Source organism: Microtus oregoni, unplaced genomic scaffold (assembly GCF_018167655.1).
Source record: "Microtus oregoni isolate MIOR12 unplaced genomic scaffold, Mior012 000013F_ref0000133, whole genome shotgun sequence".
In the NCBI taxonomy this organism is placed as follows: domain Eukaryota; kingdom Metazoa; phylum Chordata; class Mammalia; order Rodentia; family Cricetidae; genus Microtus; species Microtus oregoni.
In genome coordinates, this window is record NW_024543072.1 from 6,472,091 (window position 1) to 6,499,486 (window position 27,396).

At 45.9% G+C, this 27,396-nt stretch overlaps 1 protein-coding gene across 2 annotated transcripts in view; it reads right to left on the reverse strand.

The window, feature by feature from the left end:
- Positions 1–209: 209 nt before the first annotated feature.
- The window catches only part of Il17rd (interleukin 17 receptor D), a 64,924-nt gene continuing 37,737 nt past the window's right edge, over positions 210–27,396 (reverse strand). The window contains exons 2-13 of one of the 2 annotated variants that reach the window (XM_041662797.1): positions 21,442–21,499; positions 18,077–18,202; positions 14,353–14,471; positions 13,721–13,841; positions 9,519–9,563; positions 9,278–9,429; positions 8,679–8,744; positions 8,195–8,249; positions 7,661–7,771; positions 6,543–6,706; positions 3,043–3,988; positions 210–1,961 (exon numbers count right to left, since the gene is read on the reverse strand). In XM_041662797.1, coding sequence (XP_041518731.1) covers positions 1,849–1,961; positions 3,043–3,988; positions 6,543–6,706; positions 7,661–7,771; positions 8,195–8,249; positions 8,679–8,744; positions 9,278–9,429; positions 9,519–9,563; positions 13,721–13,841; positions 14,353–14,471; positions 18,077–18,202; positions 21,442–21,499 — 2,076 coding nt within the window. In that variant the 3' untranslated portion in view covers positions 210–1,848. Of the gene's footprint in view, positions 1,962–3,042; positions 3,989–6,542; positions 6,728–7,660; positions 7,772–8,194; positions 8,250–8,678; positions 8,745–9,277; positions 9,430–9,518; positions 9,564–13,720; positions 13,842–14,352; positions 14,472–18,076; positions 18,203–21,441; positions 21,500–27,396 lie in introns of both variants that reach the window. The other variant, XM_041662796.1, reaches the window with a different exon arrangement.

Genomic DNA, 27,396 nt, shown 5'->3' on the forward strand with positions numbered 1-27,396 from the left:
ATCCATGCAGTGAGCTTTCCGCCTGGGCCTTGCTTAGCCCTGTGCCTAAGGCCTCATGCTGCCCCTAGGCACTCTCAGGGGTCCCGTATTCTCTATCCAAAGCTGAGTGTCTATGCTAAAAGTGGTTTCTTGGGGGAGGGGGAGATGGGCTCTTTGTAGGGCATAAACTATTTCTTGGCCTCAGTTTAAAAAAAAAAAAAAAAGCCTCTCTAAAGATGTTCCCAGTGAACGGTCATACGTTAGCAATTTAGGCCCGCTGATCTCCTTCAGAGAACTAATGCCAAGACTGAGTCTGGTCAGGGGAGTCCCGTGGAGCTGGGAGCTCTGTCTGCTTGGTCTGGAATCCACAGTGACAATATGGAATGAACTTCCCTGCTGAGAGGCTGGTGTTCCGGTGAGACCGCCTCTCAGCTCACCCAGAACAGCTGCCAGTCGCCTGTACAGAGCAGGGGGAATCTTCCATCCAAAATACACACAGATCCAAAATACACACAGACCGCTTCTTCTCAGTAGGAGTCAAGGCTTCCCTTCCCGTCCCACTAAAAATCTGCTAGAAGGGAAAGCCCTGCTCATCTCCCGGCCACCCCACCTTGGGGTCTTTCTTAGAAATCCTCCTTAAGGCTGATCCTCTCTGGTTAAGGAATAGAAAAACCCTTCACAGTTCCCAGTAGAACGTTGAGAAAACAGACTGCCAACAAACATCCAACATCCAACATCCCTGACGATAACAGTGGAGAAGGACGCTCACACCAAGTGCACCAGGGCAAGAGGATGAGGGTTTCCATAGAGACAGCTGCATCATTATTACACCTAATTCATAAAGAGCATGTGGAGAGATGTTGTCTTTGGAAACAGAACTGTACAAGAGTCGTTCAGAAAAATACAACATTTACTTTTGTAATAATCCCCTCCTTTCTGCTCTCTACAAAGGAGGTTTGTCACTAGTCAAGCCAGTCAGCAGATTAACGGGCCACCACCTCCCACCCTCACGCTGTTGTATTTAGTAGATTTTTGACCTCTAACATTCAGGACAACAGCACTAGCCGAAGCACAAACTACAGCTTCCAATAACATTGTCCAGCTGGGTAATCGTCCTTCTTTCCAGCCATCACCGCCCGAGCTACAGAGCAGTAAACATATCCCAGAGAAACCAAACAGACAGCTGTGGTTCCCACATGATGGCTCCTTAGTCCTGGGGAAGATGCCCGGGTTCTGCCATCTTCTTCACATACGATGATCAAGATGGTCAACCTGCTCCATGGGATTCTATCCTGGTCAGCCATGTTTCCCAGTAATACAGAGAAAGTTTTCTCATAAAACGTGGCTGGGTAGACATTCAGCCATTGTCTGGACCTCTGACTCAAAATTTACTTAACACTCGGTACGGTGTTAAGTTTCACATCGAAACTGAATGGAAACTTCCCTTGAAGCACAATCCGGGTCTCAGACAGTACTTGATTGACATGTGTAGCTGGAATGATGTTCAAAGTGCTTTTTCCACAAAGCATTTTGAATCAAAGTAGCCGAAGGGGAATAGAAGTGTTGGTGCTTCCTACTTCTCTTTACCTGCTTCCCCCCCATGCTTCCCAGAGTGGGCTCCAATCTGAGGACCGGCTTCACACAGCCAGCTGCTGCCTGGTCTAAAGGAAGTGTCTTGCAGAGCACCATATGCTTCTGGGAAATCGGAGACTCGGGCTGGAGCAGAAAGGATCGAGGATTGGCCTGAATTTCACTCCGAATATCCTTGTGTGAACCTTACGCTCCAAGTGGCCGCACAACCACAGAGGTGAGCTGGGGAGCCAGAGCAAGCAGCAGTTAAAGTGGCGATGCTCAAACCCTTCCATGTCCTTACAAAGGGGCAACTGCTTGGAGTTCATCAGTGTAGTTGTGGCAAACATGTTCTACTTTGCACACCCCAGAGGCGAGGAGCTTGGAAGGGAGAGTAGGGGAATCCTCCTCACCTAAGGAGAGAAGAAAGGACAGAGCCACAGTTAGTGTATTTCACTGGTCCAGATCCCCATGACACGACATGGCTGGGATTCGCTCTTGTGCTCTGTACCAGTAAGGCAGCCATCAGAACCAGCTCAGATCAACTCTCTCATCCCCTTAACAAGATCTAGTCACCTTAGGAGAGAAAAGAAGAGCCTTCCTTCAGGGCTGAAGTTTTGCAGGTGTGACTCCAAAAAGTTATAGGTGTCACAACAGATTCCCGAGGCTCTCTGGGGAAGAGACCCCGCCTCCACCCGGAGTGCTATGTAAAGCTACGATGCAGAATACTGCACTTATGAACTTACATCAGGGCTTTGGGAGGAGGGTAGCACATGCTGCGGGTCCCAGCAAAGACACAGACCCTGCCCAGTGCATGTGTTTGGTATCCAGTCTTTTCCGAGTACAGAAAGGCAATGCAGGGCTGGTGAGATGGCTCAGAGTCAGGAGCCGCCACCCAGCCCAGGAACCTGAGTTTACACTGTGGAACTCACACAATGGGAGGGAATCTACTCCTACAAGGTATCCTCTGATCTCACGCCTGCGCCATGGCACGTGCCTCACCCCCACTCCCATCCCGTGTGTACACACACAGAAAAGAAACACAGCTTATCAAGACTATCAGAGTTATTATGTTATTTCTTATTAGGTTTCATTGTCCAATAGGGTGCCCAAATTGGGAAAAAGCTTTGATGGCATTCAAAAGTGTGGCCAAAGGCCGTATAGCCTGTATCAAGAGCCCAATCCCTAGACAGGCATAGTGGTGGTACACGCCTTCAACCCCAGGCCTCCGGATCTCAGAGTTTGGGGTCAGCCTGGTTTACAAAGTGGGTTTCAGGACAGCCAGAGTTGCAACCCTGTCTCAAAAAACAAAATAAAAGAAACAAACAGAAACTCAATAAATAGTTGACAGAAGGACGAGTGGATGGACGGGTGGACGGATGGACAGACAGACAGACAGATAGATAATAGGTAGACAGAAAGAATGAGGGCTCAGATAAATGGATGGACAAACAGACAAAACGAGGACACGGGTCCAGTCCCAGGGCATCTTACCTAGACCAGAGGAAGAAGATACACTCCCGGTCAGAGAAGATGTCTCCATCTGGTCAGGGGACAGCCCCTCCATCAGAGGCAGAGACAACTCTGAAGAGGGCACAGAGGAATCATATATGCCCGAGTCCCGCGGCATATCCGAGGAAATGCCAGCTTTCACTGCATGCAGCAGGGGCTGCAAGGCAGGGCCACTCTCACAGGTGGGCTGGGTTTCAGTGTCTTGGTTCAGGCCTGTACGCTGACTTTCCAGGTGTGGGTGTGAGTCAGCTAGCCTGGTGGCCCCCAGTAGAGAAGCCTCAGCTTTTAGACAGAAGTCACTCTCCGGCCCTGATTTGCTCATGACATCATTTAAAACCAAACCTGAGTCAAACTTCTCCAGGACTGGCTCCTGGTGGCACACAGGGGGAGGATGGAAGGGCAAAAACTGCTTCTCGAACCAATCAGGCTCCTCATCAATAAACTGGTGCATGTTGCAAATGGCAACATACAAGGAGCGGCCAGATTTGCTCCGGAAGTAGTTCCTTCTACTGCTATGCCCTGGCTGGCCCAGCCCCTGAAGGCTGTGCTCTCCTGAGTGCAGATGAGAACACAGCTCAGGAAGGTTGTCCATGAGCTTGTACTTGGTGCTCAGGTCCAGGACGCAGGGGACATCGCCTTCACAGGAGTAATCAAAGTAGACAGCGATAAACTTGCTCAGTGCCGTGGATGAACTCTGCTTGGCCTGACGAAGCTTTTCTGCAATGGCTGTCACGGCTACCAGGAAGAGCTCTCCTTGGCCCCCACCTCGACTGCCTCCTTTGTGTTTGTAGTTCTTCTTGTCCACGAAGTACTTCATGCCTTTGGAGCATACAACAATGATGAACTGGGACTCTTGGATCTTCTGAGTGACCCATTCTCTCTGCCCTTCTCTGCAGAGGCTGAAATCCTCCCAGAGGTCCAGCGCCACCTGGAAAGAGGACAGGTCACCTCACTGCTTGTTCACACCGACCACTGCCCAGAGAGAAGACTGGAATAACCCAGTGAGTGAGGTCCCATCACCTGCCCCTCAGCCATTATTAGCAGGGATGTGTGCAGGTTCCGGGTTACAGGTGCATGCACAGAGGAACAGCTGGAGCACTGCGGTTAGCCACTGCGTGCACACACCACACTTCCTGAAGTGCATGCCACCCATGACATCATCTGGTAACATGGTGGGTCATTAGCATTGCTGCCTGATAGGTGAAAAGAATGTCCTCATGGAACCCACAGCATGACAGAGAGCTCAGAAGAAGGAAAGAGAACAGTGTGTCGGATGAGTGAAGCTTTCGGATATAAGGAGTGGAAAGATCCTGCGGACAAGGCTAAAAGGCCTGAGAAGAAGATGTGGATAATGACCCCAGAATGTGCTGGAAATGGGGCTAGGACCTGATGCCATTGCTATCCACAGGACAGAGGACCTCTGTGGCCAGGTCCGCAGACCCAGGGTTAGCCCACGGTTCCTCCGCTGTAGTGTGGTTTTCTTGGTTCACCCTGTCTGGATTAAGTACCTTTCTTTACGGTGTCATAAAAGTCTACGGTGTCATAGCTCCACAAGGCCTGTGAACCATGAGGGTTTGGGTTAAGAGAGCCAAGAGAGTAGTGGAATCCCTGATACAGGAAAGAAAACCAAGCATGTCTAATCCTTTCGAAGGAATTTACCTTTCAAACTACTTTCATCCCATAATGTAAGGAGCCTTCCTTGGCAACGTCACTGACAGCATTGCTCCTGTAGTTCAAGAGTTCCTAACAGCTAAACATGAATCATACGGAGGAAGGACATCCTGGAAGGATTTCATTCTCCTGTTCTAAAATGGCACCCAAGAGAAGAAAGCCCCAATCTGCTGAAAAAGCTACCGAATCATCCCATGCTCCCCTGGCAAGCTAACTGGGTATAGTAAAAATCTGTTTCTATAGCAACAAAAGCAATCCTACCAGTCTTTTGATCTGTGTATTTTGTTAAATCATGTGTGACATATTTTACAAAACTGTAAACACTCTGCACAGAGCTGATTTCATCATAAAGTGTTTTTTAATATATATATTTCTATCTCTGACTGAGCAATTGCAATGTGAGATGTTCTGATGATCGAGAAATCATCAGAAATGGGCCAAGAACTAGGAAGTTTAACAATCTGGACTAACTCCGCTATGGTAAGTCATTATCATACATGATGTTGTAGCTATTTAAAAAAAAAAAAAAAACAACTTTATGTGCAATTTCATCTATGTACAAAAGAACAGGGCACAAACACACCACTTGTGCCTGTGCTATCCCAACACGTCAGGCCACAGGCTACAGTGGCAGTGTTTCTCAGCAGCTGTGTACCTGCTAGACCCAAGGCCCCACAGGAGGAAATCCCACCAGCTTGTAAATACATCTTGTTAACACCAGAGGGCGCTCCCATCAAAGAAAGGGCCAACTAGCAGTTCAAAAAAAGGAGGTAGGAAACATCAGACGATAATGGGGTGTGCCTTCCACAGTAGCTTCAGACTATACTCTAAAAATTAAGCATCACTGTCTACAGAAAAGCTACATGTTAATAGCTAAAAAGAGAAGAAGAAGAAAAAAAGCTGGGTATGGGGTGTAAGCTTTTAATGCCAGCACTTAAGAGAGAGAGAAGTCATGATCTCTGGGAATTAGAGGTCAGCCTGATCTATACATGGAATTCCAGAACAGCCAGAGCTACATAGTGAGGAAAAAAAAAAAACAGAAAAGGAGGAAGCAGAGGAGGAAGAGGAGGATGAGCAGGAGACGGGGAGAAAGGAGGAGGAAGGCCGGGCGGTGGTGGCGCACGCCTTTAATCCCAGCACTCGGGAGGCAGAGGCAGGCGGATCTCTGTGAGTTCGAGACCAGCCTGGTCTACAAGAGCTAGTTCCAGGACAGGCTCCAAAACCACAGAGAAACCCTGTCTCGAAAAACCAAAAAAAAAAAAAAAAAAAAAAAGAAAGGAGGAGGAAAAGGAGGGGAAAGAGGAGAAGAGAGAGCTAAGAAACCAGCACAGACACGCAAACACTTGGTAAATTATGAAGCTCTCTCCTTTTACTTCCTGATTCTCTCTAAACACCGCCTTCTCACACCAGTCAACCTCAGCCTTCCCAGTCCCCAAGATCCCTTCCAGGGGCAGCCCCGGACTCCACTGCCAGCAGAACTCCTGATGCTCCACTGAGGCTCTGATTCTGCAGGTGCTCACCATGCTATCAGGTGACAATCTCACATCTGGTCACATGATCCACGGCAGTGCACCCTTTTTCAGCACTTGCAAAATGTCCTACCATGTGCATGTCACTCAAGGGTTTCAAGCACGAATGTGTCATGTGACACATTTACTAATATCAGAAAGAACAAACTCAGACTGACTCTGGTTTGGAAAGTAAGGCACTGGGCGAAGACAGGTTTCCAGAACGCACTGAAGAGAAGGCACTGGAGAGGAATATGGATCTCATATCCTGCCCAGGGTAAGAGAAGAAACCGGATTCCGCACCTCACAACCACAGAAATCCTGGAGGAAGTGGGCGAAGCACTGGACCACATTCATGTGATTCTGGCCGTCTTTACTGGAGTAGCAGAGGAAGACCTTGGGTCGTGGCCAGAGCCTGTCTCTGGGAAGAGCGGCAGCGTATGTGGAGGACTCGGGGCTTTCTTCATCTAAATGTGAATATATATTTTCTAAATTGGGAGAGAAGACAAGGTTGACACCTATAAACAAAGCTTTGCCTTTTCCACATGACCTGGGTCTCAGTGTCTTCAGGAATGAACAGCTGGACTGGGGCCCAGGGGCCTACAACAGAAATCCCAGCACTTGTGAGGCAGAGGCAAAAAGGTCAGAAGTTCAGGACCATCCTCAGCTACACAGCAAGTTGGAGGCTGGCCTGGGTTACATGAGATCCAATCTCAAAAGTCAATTCACCAAAAGGAACAGCTGACATCTCCATCTAGGGAGTCTCTGGTCTCCGACTCCACCAGCCTCAAGTTGCACTGTGAACGAGAGTCAGTTTCTGCAGCGGTATATCAAAAAGTAAAAAAATAAATAAATAAATGCATTCAACAATCTTAAAAAGGTAAAGTGTACCAAAACTAACAAAAAGGTACAGCGTACCAAAGCAAACAAGCAAGCAAACAACAACAACAAAAAAATGACTTTTCTTTTGACAAAAGGTCTCGCTGTATCACCCAGGACAGCCTCCAATTCCTCCTTAGCCTCCCTCCCAAGTGGCTGGGATACCAAGCTTCTGCCACCATGCTTAAACTTAAAGGACACAAGTCTAAAGTGAGCATCTTCATGACTTTTATGTAAGTTTACAGCTGGGTAAGCTTAAGGTTCACCTACGGTTTTCTAGGTGAAATACCTAACTTATCAACATGACTCTGCTCTCATACCTCAGACCTCCTGAGTTTGAGAACTGGAGGATATGCCTGTCCATTGCCAGGTCCTAGAGATTACAAGCCAAATATCTGGATTCTGGGAACTTCTACTGAAGGAACTGGCAAGAAAGAATGAGGTGCCTCAAGCCCCTCCCGGAGGAACCAGGGCTTCCCACGCTCCATCTTAGTTGGCACCCGCCTGGGAAAGGAGAGGGCACAGCACAGAGAGATGAATACCTTGCTGTTTCTTTCTGCACATCACGGTGAAGAGCGTCGCAAACGCCGAGATGACGACCAGAGGCACAGTGATGGCCACAGCTCGGATGGGTCCCGCCCAGGGAGAGTGCACTGGGAGAGTCAAAGAGAAAGCTTTTAAACTTAAGCAGCAAAACAAGTTGGGGGGGGGTCCCCTTTTTGTTTTTAAGCACAAGCTGATCAACAGGTTCCAGGGTCCCCAACTACCTCACTAGTTCTGCTGTGATTATAAGAGGATCCAATAGTTCTTTTTTAAACGGTTGTAGGAAAGAATTCAATAGTTCTGAATATGTTGAGCCAGTAAATACCTGGGCATGAAAACTATGCCTAAGGAAAACCCCCTTTCCTACCGCTTTTCTTCCAAGGACAACTGCCTAGTCTCAGATGCCACGCTTTGATCTTCCTGAATGTGGAGGGAAACTCACTTGACGGAGAGGGCCTGATCTGAGAGAGACTGTGTTGTTTTGGAAGCCTGCTCTCGAGAGCGAGACACCGGAGGGAGGACGACGCGCTTACCTGGCCTGACCGCGTAATGCGCCACCTTCCTGGTTGTGTTGTTATCATCCACCAGCTGCGGGACAGAAAGCGCTGGGTTACCGCTGTTCAGGTGACAGCGCATGCGTCCACAAACTGCATCAACTGGTGACGTCACTGATTTTTCCATCACCAGGCAGTGGGAGCACAAAGGGAGAATAGTGGCGGCAGTTTTAAAAAGATGGAGCTGAGGAGACAGCTCCATGGGTAAAGGTACTTGTACAAGCCTGAAGACCTGGCCCCCAGGGCCTGCATAAAAGCCAGGAGTATAGTGTGAGTGTCTGGAATCCCAGGAGGAAGAGGCAGGACAAGTTAGTTTATTCAAAGTCATCCTCAGCTCCATGGGGAGTTTGGGACTAACCTGAGCTACATAGGACTCGGTCTTAAATAAACAAGCAAAAGACTCAAAATTTTATGGGAACTGCTTCCTACGGAGTAACAACAGGGCATCCACGGCTGTACAGACCTCAATGACGTAACCCCCTGGAGAGACATTCTGGAGGAGGCAGCTGCTTGTCTCTGAATTCTGGTCCTACAAAGAAGCAAACAGCAGTTCAAATGCTCCCATCTAGAAAAGGCCTCAGGCCTCTTCTTCCCAAAGCTGAAGGAGATTTGCCACTGGTTTGCACAAACAAAAACAACCAACCAAGGGGCCTTGATCTGCTAGTGACTTGGCTCAAGACCTGTTTCCCACTTCCTAGAGGTAAGACTATCAGTAATCAGGTGACCTCCCTGAGCCCCAGGTTTTCCATCTACAAAGGATGAATAGGAGGAATAGAAGGAAGCAGTCAGGATCCAAAGAGCAGAAAACTCTGGGATCGCCACACACACCTGGTAGCCACACACACCTGGTAGATGCTTAAAATATAATGCAAACTAGAAAGATCTATGCTTCCGACCCCTTGCTTCTGTGACACCCCAAAACAGTCAAAGTGGGGCTAACCAAGGGCAGTGGTAAGTCGGCTAGAGACAGCCCCAGTGGCAATCTCTAATACCCGCTGACCCTGGGAGCTTGACACCTACCCCAGCCACCAAACGTCACTTTGAAACAAGCATGTTCCTTACCTGCTTACATGTCCTCCGCCGGAAGGGGCCTTCGTGCTTGAGCTTATAGTGAAGGTAGAAGCCACGGAAGCCGAAGTTATGTGGCGCGTGGTCAAAGGACACTTGCACATCTGAGCCATGCTGGGTGATATTCAGATTTCGAGGCTTCCAGACTGGGGGGAGAAAGGACCCAATAAGCACCCTAATGTCCCAACACCATAATGGGGCAACACTTGGAGACTTAACAGAAAGCTGTACTTACAGGGCTTACAGGCCATGTTGTCAGGTTGCAACAACAGGTCACAGGCTATTGTTTTAAAGAAGAGAGAGAGAGAGACAGCTACTTTTAGTTTTAGGCCAGTTAGATGGTTTTCCTTCTAAAACAAATTATAACTATTGAACAAATATATATACTGGGCTAGTGTGCTGGAGAAGGTACAAAGCACATCAATTCAACAACGATTATCATTACAATCATGTTGTATCTTAACAAGATTTTAAATGATAAAACATACAAATATTAATGCAGAGCATTTCATGCCACCCAAGGGAAGCTGGGGAAAGCCACCGTGGTTTTTAAAGCTTGTCCGACATTGCGCGGCTTCAGGTTCCAAAGGCAGCGTAACTAATACCTTCTGTCACTCGGTGTGAGCCACTGTGGAGATGGCCACACACAAGAGGGCTCCTGAGGGGCTCCGGTAACCACACCGATGTCACTTCAACCTTCACCTACACTCTACCTTTCAGGCACGATTTTTCAAAAACACATTCTTTGAGTCTTCGATCTGATGAAAGCAACAACAGATGTAGCGTGCCCATGGTCTTGACCCAAAAAATATCATTTTAATGAGGAAAACAAGACATACAAAATAACTTGTCAGCACAGAAAACAACCTCATTAAGAATTTGACAAAAGGACTAGAGGGATGGCTCAGCGGTTAAGAGCACTGACTGCTCTTCCAAAGGACCCAGGTTCAACTCCCAGCAATCACATGGCAGCTCACAACTGTCTGTGACTCCAGTTATAGGGAATCCGGCACTCTCACACAGACATTCATGCAGGCAAAACACCAGTCACATAAAATAAAAGCAAAACAACAGAAAGAAAAAAAAAACAACTTCACAGGGTGGGAGGCAGAGGCAGGTGGATCCCTGTGAGTTCCAGGACAGCCAAAACTACACAGAGTTTTGGGGAATATTATTTTCTGGTGTGTGACTTTTGTTTATGCTGTATTTGTTTAACTCTGTGAAGCTGTGTTACTGTGCCTGTCTAAGACACCTGATGGTCTAATAAAGAGATGAACGGCCAGTAGTGAGGCAGGAGCAAGGATAGGCGGGGCTGGCAGGCAGAGAGGATAAATAGAAGGAGAAATCTGAGCGAACGAAAAATGAGAGAAGAAAGAGAAGAGGCCGTCAAGGGCCAGTAACCCAGCCAGTTGCGGAGTAAGAAGGAAAGAAAGGTATACAGAAATAGAGAAAGATCAAAGTCCGGAGGTAAAAGGTAGTTGGGATAAGTTAAGAAAAGTCGGCAAGAAACAAGCCAAGCTAGGGCTGGGCATTCATAAGTAAGAATAAGCCTCCGTGTGTGATTTATTTGGGAGCTGGGGGGCGGTCCCGCAAAAGCCAAAGGAGTAAAACATCTCAACCATAGAGAAACCCTGTATCTGAAAACAAAAAACAAACAAAAGATTTGGCAAAAAGAAACATGGATACAGGTTAGGGCTGAAACCAAACATCTCACCAATGAGGAAAACAATAAAGCCAGGCAAGAGGGTGCCAACCTGGACAGGCAACTAGCCATCCAAGACCTAAAGCCCAGGTGAGAAGCATGACCGGGGGCAGAGGGAAGCCACTGAAGGTCTCATGGTGACTAGCCACCAAATTTAAAAACAGCCATTCAGGGAGATGAGAGAAGCCACAGCCTGAATGAGAGAGGAGGACACCTGGACTGCCAGCAGGTTGGTAGCTGGTAGTGTGGGCTTTGGAACTGGGCTTCTAGTGCTCAATGCTCCACTCCCAGCAAAGCCCTTTGCCTTCCGTGTGTGTGTGTGTGTGTGTGTGTGTGTGTGTGTGTGTGTGTGTGTAATGTATGCGTGGGAGGGGTGGATTTTTCAAATTGCATTTGTCTATTTTGTATGTGGAGCACATGCATGCCACAGCCCCACATGTGGAGGTCAGGACATCAGTGGGCAACTTTGGGGAGCTAGTTCTCTATTTTCTCATGTGGATCCGGTGAACTGAACTCAAGTGATCAGGCTTGCTGGTGTGTGGGTCCCTGTGTCGCCTTGCCAGCCTGAGATAAAGCCTTTTAATCCCATCCTAACCATCCTCGTGATACCGTAACATTTTATCTTTCGGCCCTTCCCTTCGAAAACAAGCTCATACTTTTTATTCCCAGGCTGTGTTTTTGTTTTTAAATCACCTCTGCCATTTTTTTTTTTTAAAGAATGCTAGAGACCAGAGCCTTGCCCTTGCACAAGCTAGGCAAGTACTCTACAGGCAAATTACAAAAATCAAACCCGCCAATCAATATCACACTGCTTTTATACATGATGCATTAATGGTGATCACAGTGTTGTCAAAAGACAAGTGGTGGGCTGGTGAAAAGGCCTGGCAAGTAAAGGCATCTGCACCAAGTCTGAGCACCCGAGTTTGATACCTAGGACCCAGACAGCAGAAGGAAAAGACCAACTCCCTCAAGTTATCCTCTGACCTACACACACACACCATGGTGTCTATATACACCTACACACACACCTACACACACACCCCATGATGTATGTCTATAACCACACACACACACACACACACACACACACCATGGTGTCTATATACACCTACACACACACACACCCATGATGTCTCTATATAACCACACATACACACCATGGTGTCTATATATACCCCCCCCACACACCATGGTGTCTATATATACCCCACACACACACACACCATGGTGTCTATATACCTACACATACACACACCACGGTGTCTATATATACCCATACACCATGGTGTCTATATATACCTACACACACACACCATGGTGTCTATACACACCTACACACATAAACCATGGTGTCTATATACACCTATACACACACACCATGGTGTCTATATACACCTATACACACACATACACGCACACACCATGGTATCTATATACACCTACACATACACACACACCATGGTGTCTATATATACCTACACACACCATGGCACCTGCCTCACCCTGTACACATGTACACAAAATAAAAATAATTTAGCCAGGCATGGCAGCACATGCCTTTAATCCTAGTACTTGGGAGGCAGAGGCAGGTGTATCCCTGTGAATTCAAGATTAGCTTGATCTACATAGTGAGATCCAGGACAGCTAGGGCTATACAGAGAAACCCTATCCCAAAAATAAAAATAATAATAATAATAAATATTAATTAATAATAATAAATGTTTTAAAATAGCAACTGTCACCTGGCATGGCAGCACACGTTTGTAACTTAGGAGGCAGGGGAAGTAGGATCGTCATAAACTTGAGGCCAGCCTTAATTATATAATTAGGTTATAGAATAAGAAGACATGGTCTTCTTACTCTTTCTTCAGTTTAAGACCTGAAGAAAGTTTATTTATCTCAATAAATAAACAAATGAAAAACAATATGTAAATAAACCATCATACCTGAACTAAAACAAAGCAAAGAGAGGTGTCTCTGGTTGGGTCTGGACTAAAGGTTTTTGTTGGTGTGTTTTTCTTTGTATTGAGAGGATCTTGATATGCAGCCCTGTCTACATAGGTCAAACTGTCCAGATTTGCAGTCATCTTCCTGCTTCTCCCTCCTGAATGCTGAGATTACAGGAATGTGCCCCCACATCTAGGAAATAACTGCTAACCCAGCACATGCCAGGCAGACACTCCACCACTGGGCTATAGCCACAGCCTGCTAACCTTATTCACTCATTTTCTTCTTATTATTTTATGTGTATGGGTGTTCTTGCCTGCATGTATGTCTGTGCACTTTATGCTCTGGAGTCCACAGAGGTCAGAAGAAGGCACTGGATCCCCTGGAACTAGAATTACAGATGGTTGTGAGCTGCCACGGGGTTGCTGGGAATCAAACCCAGGTCCTCTGGAAGAACAGCCTGTGCCCTTAAGGGCTGAGCCAACTCTCCAGCCTTAGCCTTTATATTTGAAAACACATTTCTGAGCTGGTATAGTGGCTAACATCCTAACATGCATGAGGCTGAGGCAGGAGGATTGGCATGAGTTTTAGTCTAACCTGGGCTACCTGTTAAATTCCAGAGCAGTCTGGACTGTAGAGAGACCTCGCCTCATTTTTCTAATATGAATTTGCTTCTCACCCTGCTTACTTCCTATCAGTATCTGGTGTGCGTCTAAACACGTCTGCTGAGAGACCAGCAGAAGCAGAAATGACTCCTTTGGGAGACGGGCAGGAAAGAGCATACTCACCCCGGGTTCTGAAGAAGAAAGGGTGGTAATTGCTTTCATTTTTGATGGAGGGGAAAGGGACAATCTTGACAAAGTAATCTGTTTCAAATTTCATGTTCAGGAAAGGCTGGGATTCCATTCCCTAAAAGGGAACAAAGACACATATAGAGGAATTGTCCAGCCCACCCCCGTGTATGCACGAAAGGCCAGCCCTCCACACTGGCTGCCACTTAGACACAATTCCAGAGCCTAGCAGACCCCAGGAAAGCAGTCAGGTCTACTTGATGGACTGAGCTTTGCGTTGGGATCACTGATGCTAAAAACGTACGGTGTTGTCTGTCTGTAGACAAGAAAGCCATGGCACCTTAATACTGAGCCTCACAGCTGGAGGGAGCGAAGGATGCGCTCACAGACACCTGAGATAGCTGCTGCTTCAGCGTAACCAGAGAGGTGTGTTTACCACAGTTGAGCCCTGCTGAAACATTTTCCTGGGTGTGTGGCAGGTTAAGCTGCTGCCTCCTATTCTCGCCCACCTTGGCTGGGCTGTGGTCCCCATAGTGGCCCCCAACTCTCCAATTTCAGACTTTCAATAGACCATTCAGACCTCCGGAACAATGGTGTCTTCTGGAGCCCATTCCCCGAGAGTGACTTACCATTCTTTTGAAGCTACTGTTGAGCTGCTTCGGGTCCTTTAGAATCAGCTGCTGGCACTGTCTTCCCTCTGACTTCAGCTCCTCCAGTATTACTCGAAATCCTTTCAGGAATTCAATGCCTAGGAAAGCAGAGGCTTTTATGAAATGCAGACCTAATTACTTCTGAACACCTTCCCTCCTCCAAGGTCACATCCTCTCCAGCTTCACACCAAAGCTAAAGGATGTCTCCTCTGCCAGTGAGTTCACACAACAGAGCAACACACAACAGAGCAACGCACAACCTTCGCTCATGCCTCTGGGGCAGGCAGAGTGATCGCTATCACTGTACCTAATACATTCTCTAGAGCACTCGGCTATTGGGACAAAATATCTATTGCTTTTGTGACACCTGGATTCAATATTTAGGCTCAAGTCTAAACCGATCACAAAGACTATAATGGAATGTGTAATTTCAGGCACACTGAGCTAACAATAATTCCCAGTGAATGCCGCCAAACTTTGTTTTTAATCTCAAGTTTCACTGGGAACTTACAAAATTCCCAACAAAGTGCATGTCTGCACCCAAGAGGGTTCATAGGCTGTAGATTATTTTAGGGGAATGCGGTCTTGCCCTAATCATGCCTGAAATGCGGATAGCCAAGGGCTGCCCAGTGTGTGCTCTGAACAGAGCCCTCAGAGGCCCCAAGCCGCCCACAGAGCTACTGAAAGGCGCCGGCCCAGCCTCACCACCTGAGCTTCCTCCCACTGCACATCTGACGAGATGCTTTCAAAAGGATTAAGCTCTGCTGGCCACAGGAGCCAGCAATGGGGCTCTGTATCCCATGGAGACTGAGTGGACCAAGTGCAGCTGGAGATCCCCAAAGCTGACCTTGATTGTCAAGATATCGATTTCACATTCTTTCTGAACACCAGACAAGGAGACATTTTCAACCCTTCCCCTCCCAGGCCAAAAGTAATTACACAGGATGCAATTAACCAGGTGGGGAAATTATTGATGGCAAAGGTCACAGAAATCTTTTTCTCTTTTGAGCAGGTTCTCCAGTTCTGTAATTATTTGATGAAGAGAACATATTTCATGGTGGCTTGGGCAGAGAGGCCACAATTAAAGCCTCGTATTGTAGAAGCTGGTAGTGCTACAGTGCACGGCATTTTCAATCACAGAGCTTCCTGTGGGGAGAGAGTGGACCCACAGGGATGCGAACTGGAGGAACACAACACAACATCTCCCTAGCACCAAGTACTTAGCTCTCACGGGAGCTTGCCTTTTGAGATCGAAAAAGAAACAATGTTTGAACAAATCTTTACTACTTAAAAACTATGATTTATGTGCTGCTTCCAGAAAGACTGTTTAACAAAAGGCAGGTAGCTTGTAAAATTAATAAAGGCAAGCCTCCCCCAACGACTTAAAAACTGGTCAGCTCGGGTAAACATAGATGGATAGACCTGGGTTGTTTTTCAAAGGTCGGACTGAAAATTATAGATGATTGAAAATCGTAATGGCAAATATGGGCTGAGGGGAAACTGAGGCAGCAAACTTAATTCCCAACGCACATCTACCCTGAGCTGTCGACACTGTGAGGTTGCCTGAGGGCCACGTGATGCTGGAGAAACAGGCTCCCACACTGGCTATTAGCGACAAAAAGGGAGGTGGGTACCATGACTCGCATCTGCCGCGGACTGACTGGACCCTGGGGTCACGTGGTGAACAAAGGAAGCGCTGAGCTCTTGGTCAGTGCTGTTAATCCACAGGCTTTCCTAACTCCTGGGGCTGGAGAGATGGCTCAGCAACTAGGAGCACTGGCTGCTCTTCCAGGGGACCCAAGTTCAATCCCCAGCACCCACATGGCAGCTCACAGCTATCTATAACCCCAGTTCTAGGGAATTTGACTCCCTCCCAATACATATATATGCAGGCAAAATACCAATATACATAAAATAAAAAGATTTTTTAAAAAAAAATGGAAAGAAATCTGGCTTTATTTTACTTCTCCCTGGACAAATGCTGAAAAAAGGTCCAAGACCACTGCAAAGTCAGAGGGACAGTGGAAGGTTGGGACGCAGGTTCTGATGACAACAGCAGCTGCTCGCAGACAGCTTTCTCTGGTCACCGCCACCCCCACTTGGCACTCAGGGAAGCTGGGCCTCTAGTCTAAATGCCTCCCGTGAAAGGCAATCCCAGCTAAGTATGGCAGCACACGCAGAGGACCCAGCCTTTGGGAGGCTACGGCAGGAAGCATGGTGAGCAGTGAGCAGAAAGGCCAGCGCTAGCTACATAGCAAGATCCTGTCTCAAAAGACAAGAGGGAGCTGCTGAGTGTGCTGGCCCACACGTCTACTGCCAGCACTCTTGAAGTGGAGGCAAGAAGATCAGGATTTGGAGGCCATCCTGAACAACATGGTGGGTTTGAGGCCAACCAGGGATACATGAGATCTTGTCTCAAAAAAACAAAAGTTAAACAAAAAGAAATTTTGCCAATCAAATTCATTCAATAAAGTTAAAGAATCTTAGGTTAGGATGCTAGAGAAATGGCTCAGAGGTTAAGAGCACTGACTGTTCTTCCAGGGGTCCTGAGTTCAATTCCCAGCAACCTCATGGTGACTCACAACCATGGCTAATGAGATCTGGCGCCCTCTTCTGGCCTGCACACATATATGCAGGCAGAATACTGTATACATAATAAATAAATCTTAAAAAAAAAAAAGAATCTTAAGTTATCCTGGCTTGACCCTCTCATGGGTATCAATTCATTCAAAAAGACAGACTCAGTCAAACAAATTGGCCAGAGAAGGTGGGCTTGCTTGTTTGCTATTTCTTTACTTCACCCCGAGTTCTACTGGCATTAAAGGTCTTTTAAAAAATTTCAACTTGGAGGCCGGGCGGTGGTGGCGCACGCCTTTAATCCCAGCACTCGGGAGGCAGAGGCAGGCGGATCTCTGTGAGTTCGAGACCAGCCTGGTCTACAAGAGCTAGTTCCAGGACAGGCTCCAAAACCACAGAGAAACCCTGTCTTGAAAAACCAAAAAAAAAAATTTCAACTTGGTCTCCAACTCCAAAACTCACTGATTTTATGCTTTCTTAAGAAGAATTCTCCTGGGGTAAAAAACCGGGCTCGAGAGACGGCTTGGCAGTTTTGAGCACTGACTGCTGTTCCAGAGGACCCACATGGCAGCTCTTAAGTGTCTGTAAATCCCATTCCTGGGCGATCTGACACCTTCACACCATTGCACATTAACTAAGGTTAAATAAATCACACACACACACACAAAATGTTAAAAACAAAAACACAAAATGTGCCTAAGGTGGGCGCACACGTCATTGTGACCACAGAAACCACGTATGGTGGAAGCCAAAGCCAATATGCCCTTGGACAGGCCACGGCCACTTCCACCACCTCCCTTCTGACTAAGGCTAAAGCACTCAACTTGGGCTATAGAGTAAAACCCTGTCTAAAAGTAAAAATAAATAAATAAATAATCACCAATACATTATCTTTTCAAACTCACAATTCTCTAAAACAAGGAAGGAAACAAAACACAGACCTTGGGGCACTACTTCAAGCTGTGTGTGCCTGGCAGGAGGAGACAACAAGGCAAAGGGTGGGTGCCGTGTCCACTCCACTCTCAGCTTCACTGTCATCAACAGCTGCTGGCATGGAGGCCACCACACATGGCCTCTCACCCCACACCATCCATTCCCCACAGAGGAAATGAATGCTACCACTTACCAAGGGCCCCTGGGGACCAAAGAACCGTGACTGCCACTTGGTCCCGGCAAGCGTACTGGCTGATTGTGATGTTCTGGGCATCGGCAATCATGTGCTTCCCAACTGGATTCAAGTAGGTCGTACAGTCTAGAGAGGTGGGGAAGAGAGCGAGCACAGTTTAAGCTTTTAACCTTTATTTTCAATTTCGTCTTACCAGACTATGGAGAGTATGTCTACAGGTCCCAAAACCACTCTTAGTAAGAATGTCCTCAAGCTGGGCGGTGGCGGCACACGCCTTTAATCCCAACACTCTAGAGTTTGAAGCTAGCCTGGTCTATGAGCGAGTTCCAGGACAGGTTCCAAAGGTACACAGAGAAACCCTGTCCTGGGGGAGAAAAAGAAAAAAGAAATCTCCTCAAAAGCTCAAATAAGACAGTAAAGTTGTTATGGCTTAGGAAATACATTACAGAGGGATGTACCTGCAGCAACAGAAACACACCCTACTCTCCCGGATTAAACTGGACATTGCTAGGACTGTTGGACACAGGGCAGACTTTTGTGTGCTCATTAGCTTTCTTTCCCTACCCCTCTCTTACGCCTGTGACAGTTTACTGAAATCCCTAAGAACTTACATCAGCTCTACAGTTTCCAGCAGGAAGCAGTGACCACCTGTGGAGTGTGTTTGTTTTTAGAGGCCAAGAGGGCAAGTCTCTAGGGAAAAGGAACTAACACGTGGGCGTGAATCCCCAGGGAGTAATTTCACAAGCAAACTGTTAAATGATGGATACCTGTAATATAAGATGTTTGGGTGACAGGGATGACAGCTAAGATTCTCAAAGATAACCCCCATTAAATTACCCACAACCCCCATTAAATCTCCAAACCCCAAAATTAATAGCTCAAAAAGGGAAAAAAACCTTTGGTTTTGGTCTGACAGTGTCAATGTAGCCAACACGAGTGAGCAGCTGTATCATCTGGTATTGCTTAACACACCTTCAAAACTGGCCATAAGTTTGGAGGCAGAATCCTGCCAGAACTTAAGAGACCCTCCTCACACTACGGCAGCCACCCTTGCTGGGCAACCAGAACTTAAGAGACCCACCACACACTGTGGCAGACACCCTTGCTGAGAGACCTGTTTACTGGCTTCCCAGGAGATATCAACTCCCGGTGTTCACATTGCCTCATCTCCATTTCTTTCTTATGACTCAACTTGGATCCCTCTTCTGCACTACTGCAAAGATCCTTCACACCATCTACCTGCACCCAGAGGACCCAGAGCATTTCCTGGGTGAAAGACTCCAGGACGGTTCTAAGGAGCTTAGTCAGTCGCTGTATTTCTCCCTCTTGCGAGCTGTGCTCATGTCCATGTTTATAATGAAACACGTTTGCTGGAGGCATTTGAAAACACGAAGGGATAAAGAACAATGCAAAAGTCATCCTGGGCTGGAGAGATGGCTCAGTGGTTAAGAGCACTAGCTGCTCTTCCAGAGGTTGTGAGTTCAATTCCCAGCAACCACACTGTAATGAGATCTGGCGCCCTCTTCTGGCATGTGGGCATACATGGAGGCAGAATGTTGTATGCACAATAAATAAATAGTCTTCCACGCTCTCGCCACACACAGGTAATGCGGTAGATTCCAAAGAGTGCCTCCCGAGCCTTTCGGCTTAATCATCTTCTTCTTCCTCCTTCTTACTGAAATACAAGTGTGCGCTAGCTACACACCCAACTTTTCAGACTCTAGTTTCTGCAATACCTACATGTGGCTTTCTTGCCTAACCACATCAGGTATGATCCCCTTCTTACACTTCAAGTCTTAAAAAAGTTTGACTTGTATGTCAATATTAGAAGGATGTTCATAGCTCTAAATTCTACTTGGCCTAAACCATGACTCTTGGGCTAGAGGGGAAGCTTAGTGGCTCAACTGCTGTCTCTACCAGGACTTGGCCTGGAAATTCAGACCAGGTGGGCATGGGGGCTGCACTGCAGTTCCAGCCTTGGGAAGCAGAGACAGGGGATCCCCAGATCAAGCAGGCCATTGAGACTGACTCCAGCAGCAAGCTCTGGGTTTAACTGAGATCCTGCTTCAGTGAATGCGGTGGAAGGGTGATCTACGATGATTCTGACATCAGCTTCCAGTCTCCACGCACACAATCAACCACATGCGCGCACGCGCACACACACACACACACACACACACACACACACACACGCATCTTCACCCATGTGGGCCCACACACATGCAATCATGCATACAGGTATACACACTGTAGGCCCATATTTCTATATGGTATGGCAACTAAGCTATCAAGCCATAGGCCACACCTGAGAAAGGTCACATAAACTTCCAAACAGACTGTCACTAACCTAACAAAAGGTCAGGATGTGGTTTTGCTCCTTTCTTTGTAATTTGGAGGATGCCTGATAGAGATGTTAATTCGAGCCTAGTGACAGCTAGCATACACAGCAGATAGGTAGATGCTGCCGTGATAAAAAGCGATTCACCTGGTTACCTAGGAGATAGAATGCTAATGCATTTCCCCTAAGTTAAGTTTTGGTATAAAGACTGTTTGGAGAATAAACAAAAAGAAATTTTTCAGGATGTGAACTCAGGATATCATGAGGGATCTGTGAGAATCTCCCTCCCGATGAAACCATATGAGTCATGCCTTTATTCCCGAGCCTCCACGCTGGTCCAGAGAGAGATAGTTTATGTTGGGGTCTGGGAGAGAAATAATTTACGGTCGGGGCTCGCACCGGACTCCAACAACTCACATGAAAGTGGAAAAAGGGAAAGAGATATGCCCTCAAAATAATGCTGCTCCCTGAGTACAGAAGGGAACCACAGAACAGACCTGGGGGTGACAACTAATTCAACATCCATATTGTACAAAGTCGAAAACTTCTTAGAACTTCTGGCTAGTCTTAGGAACCACATCTGGCTACACCCAGTGGGAATTCTACAAGACCACAATGAGTTGGAATTAAGAAACCAGTGGCCCCTTCAGACCAGAGAAGCTGCCCAGTTTGCCAGGTTCCATCCTTGCCTCCAGGCCTACACTTGGGTAAATTCACTCCATTCCCTGGTAGGGACCTACTGACATCTGCATTTGTTCTTAAAGACAAGGCTGTGTCCTAAGGGCAAGTCTTCACAGGAGAACTTTCTGAAAAGCATGGAAGACACTTGACCTGTTTGTTGTTCAAGCTCCCAAATACTTCAGGGGCTAAACAGAAGCTGAGCTGCTGTAACTGTTGAAAAACCCAAACAGGTTCAGAAAATTAATCCCAGGATCTGCGGTATCCATGATGAAGCACGAGTGTGCGAACTCTGGATTTCTGAACGAAATTGCCTGACTTCTTCTCTGCGGTCAGGCCAGTTACTTACTGTCATATCTGAAGGTGATGTTGTACAGCCCGCTGCTTCGGCTGGCCAGCCCCACTCCCTGTGGGAAAACGAGAACATGATGCAGAGTGAAGCCAACTTACTTTCCCAGCATCTAAATGAGCAAAGCACTGCAGAGGCCCAGGGTCATGCCAGTCCTATAGATGAGCTCCTCCTCGCACTGTTCCATGACCTACCCACCCCCACTCCAAACACCCTCCAGTCCAAGGGATCCCTACCCACTAGGGATCGTGGGCACTCTTTCCCCTAAGACAATAGAAACAGACTGGTCCATGCTTAGGGGTTAGGTAATTCATTAGCAGTAAAATTAGGCTAGAGACCAGGGCTGCCAGATGGAGCCCTTCCAATCGGACCCTGATTGGTTATAGAACTCGGCTAGCAGACAGCTCTAGTAAAGCAAGACAGATAGGCAATTCTTCAAGTCTACAGAAACCAGTTCTCATTCCAAGACTGGAAATGAATATGGGAATAAGCCATTACTTTTAATGAGACAATTCTTCACTGTCTCCATATCTATGCTGGGAATACACAGGGTTGGTCATAAAAGAAGCAAACTTTAAAACTTCAAACTCTTAACTCTTGGTGATGTAGCCATTAGCCATCTGCAGCCTTAGTAGTAGGGTAACAACTCCACCAGACTTGCCACTCTAAATACAGCAGCCATAGAGGGAGCTCCAGATGCTCCCATTGACCCCGCTTCTTCCTAATCCCAAAGCTGCTCCTCCTACAAAAGGGCTGCTCTAGGTCAGCCGGCCAGGTCTACCGACTCTGTTTATATTTCTTTAATAATCTGCCATTCGGTATTAATTGGGGAATTCTCCAAAATAAGTTGATTCTGAAGTGCTAGATGATGGGAAACTATTTTAACCACACGGCTGAAGTTTCCACTTAACAAGGAGGATGTAGGGGGAAACCATGTGCTACCAGCCTGGTGTTTAACGGGCAAGTGTCAGGCTGAGACCCAATGTGAACACTCCTGATGGGGCCCAGGAGTGCAGGCCACACAGCCATCACTTCCACATGCTCCAGGCATGTTCACGCTGCTTCTCCTGAAGCCAGGCATGGCCACTGAAACCGTATCCCTGAGCTCAAATACACACAGAAAACCACAGCTGTGCAGAACGAGGCGGGCGGGCACACGGACACCAAAGTGAGGGATAAGCAAGCAACAACACAAAACCTAAGTCAACTAGGTGTACCCAGCAGTCCCTGAGGCTCCTCTTCCTGGCCCGCTTCTTTATCCAGCTTCCTTTTCCAACCCTTCTTTGCATATGGTGAGACTGCAGAACTCATTGCAGGGCAGGAAACTTGGGAAATATTAAAAGCACTTATCACTCCTTAGCACACGGTCTGTACAGACAGAAGCGGCCTGACTTCCAGAAGGCACAGACCCAAGCTACAACCAGGAAGAGGGCAAATCCGATTCCCACAAGCCTTTAAAACTGCCAACCACACCCCTCCTCCCCTTACACGGCCCAAGGGCATAAGCTTGCAGTCCAGGATGAGCCGGGCATAGTTTTAGGTGCCATAGAAGGTACAACAGTCACGAACCCACTTCATGAAGACGCCTGGTGCTCATGCTTTCAGAGAAGAGTAACTGGACACAAGCAAACTGCAAATCCTTGGCCCACCAAGCACTCCCCTTTAGATGACAAAGCCTGTGTGGCTGAAGTAAAAGCGCTGGCGGCGGCAGAGAAATGTAGGGTGCTTCTGCAAGACAGCACCTGAATGAATAAGGGGGGTAGGGTCAGAGTGTACAACAGTACGGAAGACGCACAAATAGAGAGGCTAGCAACTAATCATAATGCTGAGGAAAACAGCGGCATCAGAAAAAGAAAACCAGGAAGGCCAAGATCAGTGGTTTTACCTGACAACCAAGGGACACCACTCCCCTCCACTGGGGTTGAGTCTCAACTATCTGAATGGTTTGGTTTGGTTTTGTTGTTTTATGTATGCAGTGTTCTGCCTGCATATATGCCTGCAGGCCAGGAAAGGGCACCAGATCACACTACAGATGGTTGTGAACCACCAAGTGGTTGCTGGGAATTGAAACAGGACCTTTGGAAGAGCAACCAGTGCTCTTACACACTGAACCAGCTCTCCAGCTCCCTTTCGTTTGTTTTAAGGAATGTGCATAACAACTTCCTTCTGAGATGGGTTTGAAGAAGACCACAGATACACTTTTCAACAAGGAAAACATCCCATTTAAGAGCAGGTGCCAATTTCGAGACCAGCCTGGTCTACAAGAGCTAGTTCCAGGACAGGCTCCAAAACCACAGAGAAACCCTGTCTCGAAAAACCAAAAAAAAAAAAAAAAAAAAAAAAAAAGAGCAGGTGCCAAGGGACTCTAACCAGTAACCTATCTGCCTGTGTGACTAGTGAAACTTGTGTGCCATTTCCTCTTTAACTGCTCCCCTCTCTCTTTTTTCCCCCTGAATTTCTATTGAGGTATGTTTGTAACAGACATTTATTGGTGGTTGCAATGGCTAATGCCTGACAAAAAGGAACCCAAAACAATGAGCTGTCTGTGCTATTCTGTGAACATTGAAACAAGATTTCTGATACATGAGAAGCTGTCCAAGGAGGCTTAGGTGAGCTGGATCAGGACATTGAGACTTGTGTGAGGTGCCCACCTAATTACCCACTGATGATTCCAACTTGTCCTAAGGCCCCAGAAGAGTATCTAGCAACAAATCAAACCCAAATCATGACTTCAAGAGGCTCTGGCCATAAAGGTGAGCTGCAGACATGTCGCCCATGTGCCCAGTCCTTCACTGGCTCACTACCAGTTTACACCATTCCTGGAGTGGCCCTTACCTGCCTAGTTACCCAGCACATTCCCCCGTAGCACGATTAATAAAAACCCAGAGGCAGATACTGAGGTTCAACCTGAAGATCAAAAAAACCACTAGAGAGCTTTGAAATCTTAGGACTGAAAGAGAGCGAGTTCCTGTCCATCACACCGTATATGTCTCTCAGGTGCTGGGGTTAAAAGTGTGCAGCACCACTCAGCTTCTATGGCTGACTAGTGAGGCTGTTTTGTGTTCTGTTCGTTAGGCAAGAGTTATTAAAAAACAAATAAAATACCATGTTTCCCTTTTTTGTCTAAAAATGAAAAAAAGGCTATAACTAAAATAAGAAAAGCTATATATAGTAAGTACAATAACTATATTCAATATATACAGGCAATAAATACATCAACAGTGTCTAGTCCATTTGCACTGGACAAATTCAGAGAAAATACTCCATTAGTTATCCTATCTTGGTGAGGTTACCTAATTTACTTTCTATTATAACTTGCATTCTGCGTCAGGAAAACTATAACTATCAAGTCTTCAACTCCCTCTGAAACCCAAGAAGGAACTAATATTGACTGAAAAAGTAGGAACTGCAAGCAAGTGACTTCCAAAAAATGTGAGAAATGACAGAAACAGCTGGCTCCCTGAACAGTCACCTGAAGTTTCTCAGCAATGCTGGGACATCCATCTTTAGCCTACAGGTCTACAATATCAGACAGGATACTTTCCTAGGAAGCAGGACATTCTGAAGGGCTGTCCCGCCTTATCTTGACAGTGTTCAGCAGTCACTCTCTGTTGTGTCCTGCTTGTCCAACTAGGACAGCATACTGTCAGCAGGTGAGGCGTGCCCAGTGACATGCTTTTGCCACAAAGACAGTAAACTCCATGTGGAGTTTCTTCAAAGCCTATTATCTTCTCTAAAGTGGATTGGTACTGCCAAGAGTAGACGTCTCATTGTCATAAAAAAAGGAAAAAGAACCAATTTTATTAAAACTTCTTAAATGCCATATTCTGTAGATCTCTGAAGTGTTTGAATGCGACCTGTATATCTAAAATATATCTGTTTCACATTGAAAACATACCTAAAGTGACAAGATTGATTGTAATAGGTGATTAACTACTAACCTGCATTTCGTTAGTATTCTAAACAATTGGTAAATATAATTTTCAAAGACTAGAAATTTGCATTACATTGTTAAATGAGCTTTATAGGTACAATACCTTGAATAAGATTAGAAACGTACGTATAATGTTTTTTTAAAAATTAATCTCAAATTTGTATCACTATGCAAAATTTGTATACAATATACAAAAGTCCAACCCAATGTAAAACATTTAAAACTAGTAGATTCAATAATCTACCTTTTTATCTTATCATATCTATATCCTCCCTTTTTTCTTTTCAAAATAGATTTTACCCTTTTATCATATCATATCCATATCCCCCTTTTCTCTTTTCAAAACAAGAACTCTGAGTCTAATCTCCTTTGTTCAACTTTCCTCCTGGCTATAACGAATAACAACTGGTAACTAACCCCCCTAAACAATGACAAATATCCATAAACCACTGAGCAACCAAAAACCACACATCTCACCTCTTGGAAATGTGGGCATAGTATTCTTAAATTTTATTTCCTGCTCTCTAGGGAGTGACAGTATCTTTAGGGGATCCTGAAAAGAAAAATTGGGGTTAATTGTTAAATACTGGGAGAGGTATTATTTGTTATCCAGTCTCTGTGCAAGGGGAAAGTGCAGGGCTTGTTTAAAGTACCGTTAGACTGGATCGGATCGTCTAAACTAGCCACCTCAACATTGTTCTGAGTAGCTTGTACTAAAAAAACAATCATTAGGTGGTGTTTTTCAGGTTAGTGGTGTTATCATGGTCCTGCGGGAATCATCATTGTGGGGCCTCATCCTCCTTTTGGAGACTTCAAAGGCTTAGGTGTGCTCATGGTTCACTGCAGAAAACTGATGGTACTCAAACCTGAAATCATGTACAGTAAGGTAGATGAAACCTTTTTGTAGAATTAGTTAGTACTCTCTATGACCATTAACATCATGGCAAAAAGTTTAATTAATATATATATATATACCTTATAAATCTTATACCCTAAGAAAACCTGTTAAAAAGTCAATATAAAACCAGAAGATTACGAGATTAGTAGCAACAAAATAGTCCTTAATATTTGTATGTCTTCTGTCCCATATCAGGTGACTTTTCTGACATGAGACAGAAATTTTGGATTTCACTTTAACAAGCATGCTTGGGTTTAGAGAAGGAGAGAGCCACACTCCAACTCCAAAGCCAGCTTTAATCTTTAACTGGACTGGGACTACAAAGTGACCATTTGCAGTATATGTCTGTGGAGAACAGCAGAACAAATTTTATCCTGCTGAAAATATAATATACCAATAGGCTAATTCACTCTTTTGCTTGAGACTTTTTTTTCTGGATAATTTGCTCTTTTTCTTTAGATGTATAATTTGTTCAGTAGTTTTCATTTTCTTAGCTGGATACCTTTATTCTCCAGAAAAGACAGAAGCAAAACTCTTCCCAACTCTAATTTTGAAGAGATTCTCTCTTTGCAAGTTATATCTAATCAAATGAAAAGCATGTTAGATTTATAGGTTAAATGGAGAGATGGCTCAGAGGTTAGGTGCACTGGCTGCTCTTACAGAGGTCCTGAGTTCAATTCCCAACAACCACATGGTAGCTCATAACCATCTATAATGAGATCTGGTGCCCTCTTCTGGTGCGTGTGTGCAGGCATACAGGTTAAATAAATAAATAATTTTTTTTAAAAAAAAAATTAGATTTAGTTTAAACGGCCATGGTGCTTAACGAACTATCATCTCTTTTAATTAAGAGGTGTCTTTTGTTCAAATCGAACCTTTAACAATTTTCATGGTATTCATAGCTTTTCTTCTCCTGTGGAAACAAAAGCAAAACCCCATCCCCAACATAACACATGTCCTGGTTTCCATTCTGAGGTCAGTACATCTTTAAAGTATATTGACTGATTTAATTCTGTAGTTTTTTCTACTATCCAATGTCTCTCTGCAGCTGCTGTTCCTTTCTCATTATCATTTTTAAAATTTAAAGTTAATAAAGCATTATGCAAACTATTTCTGGGGGTAT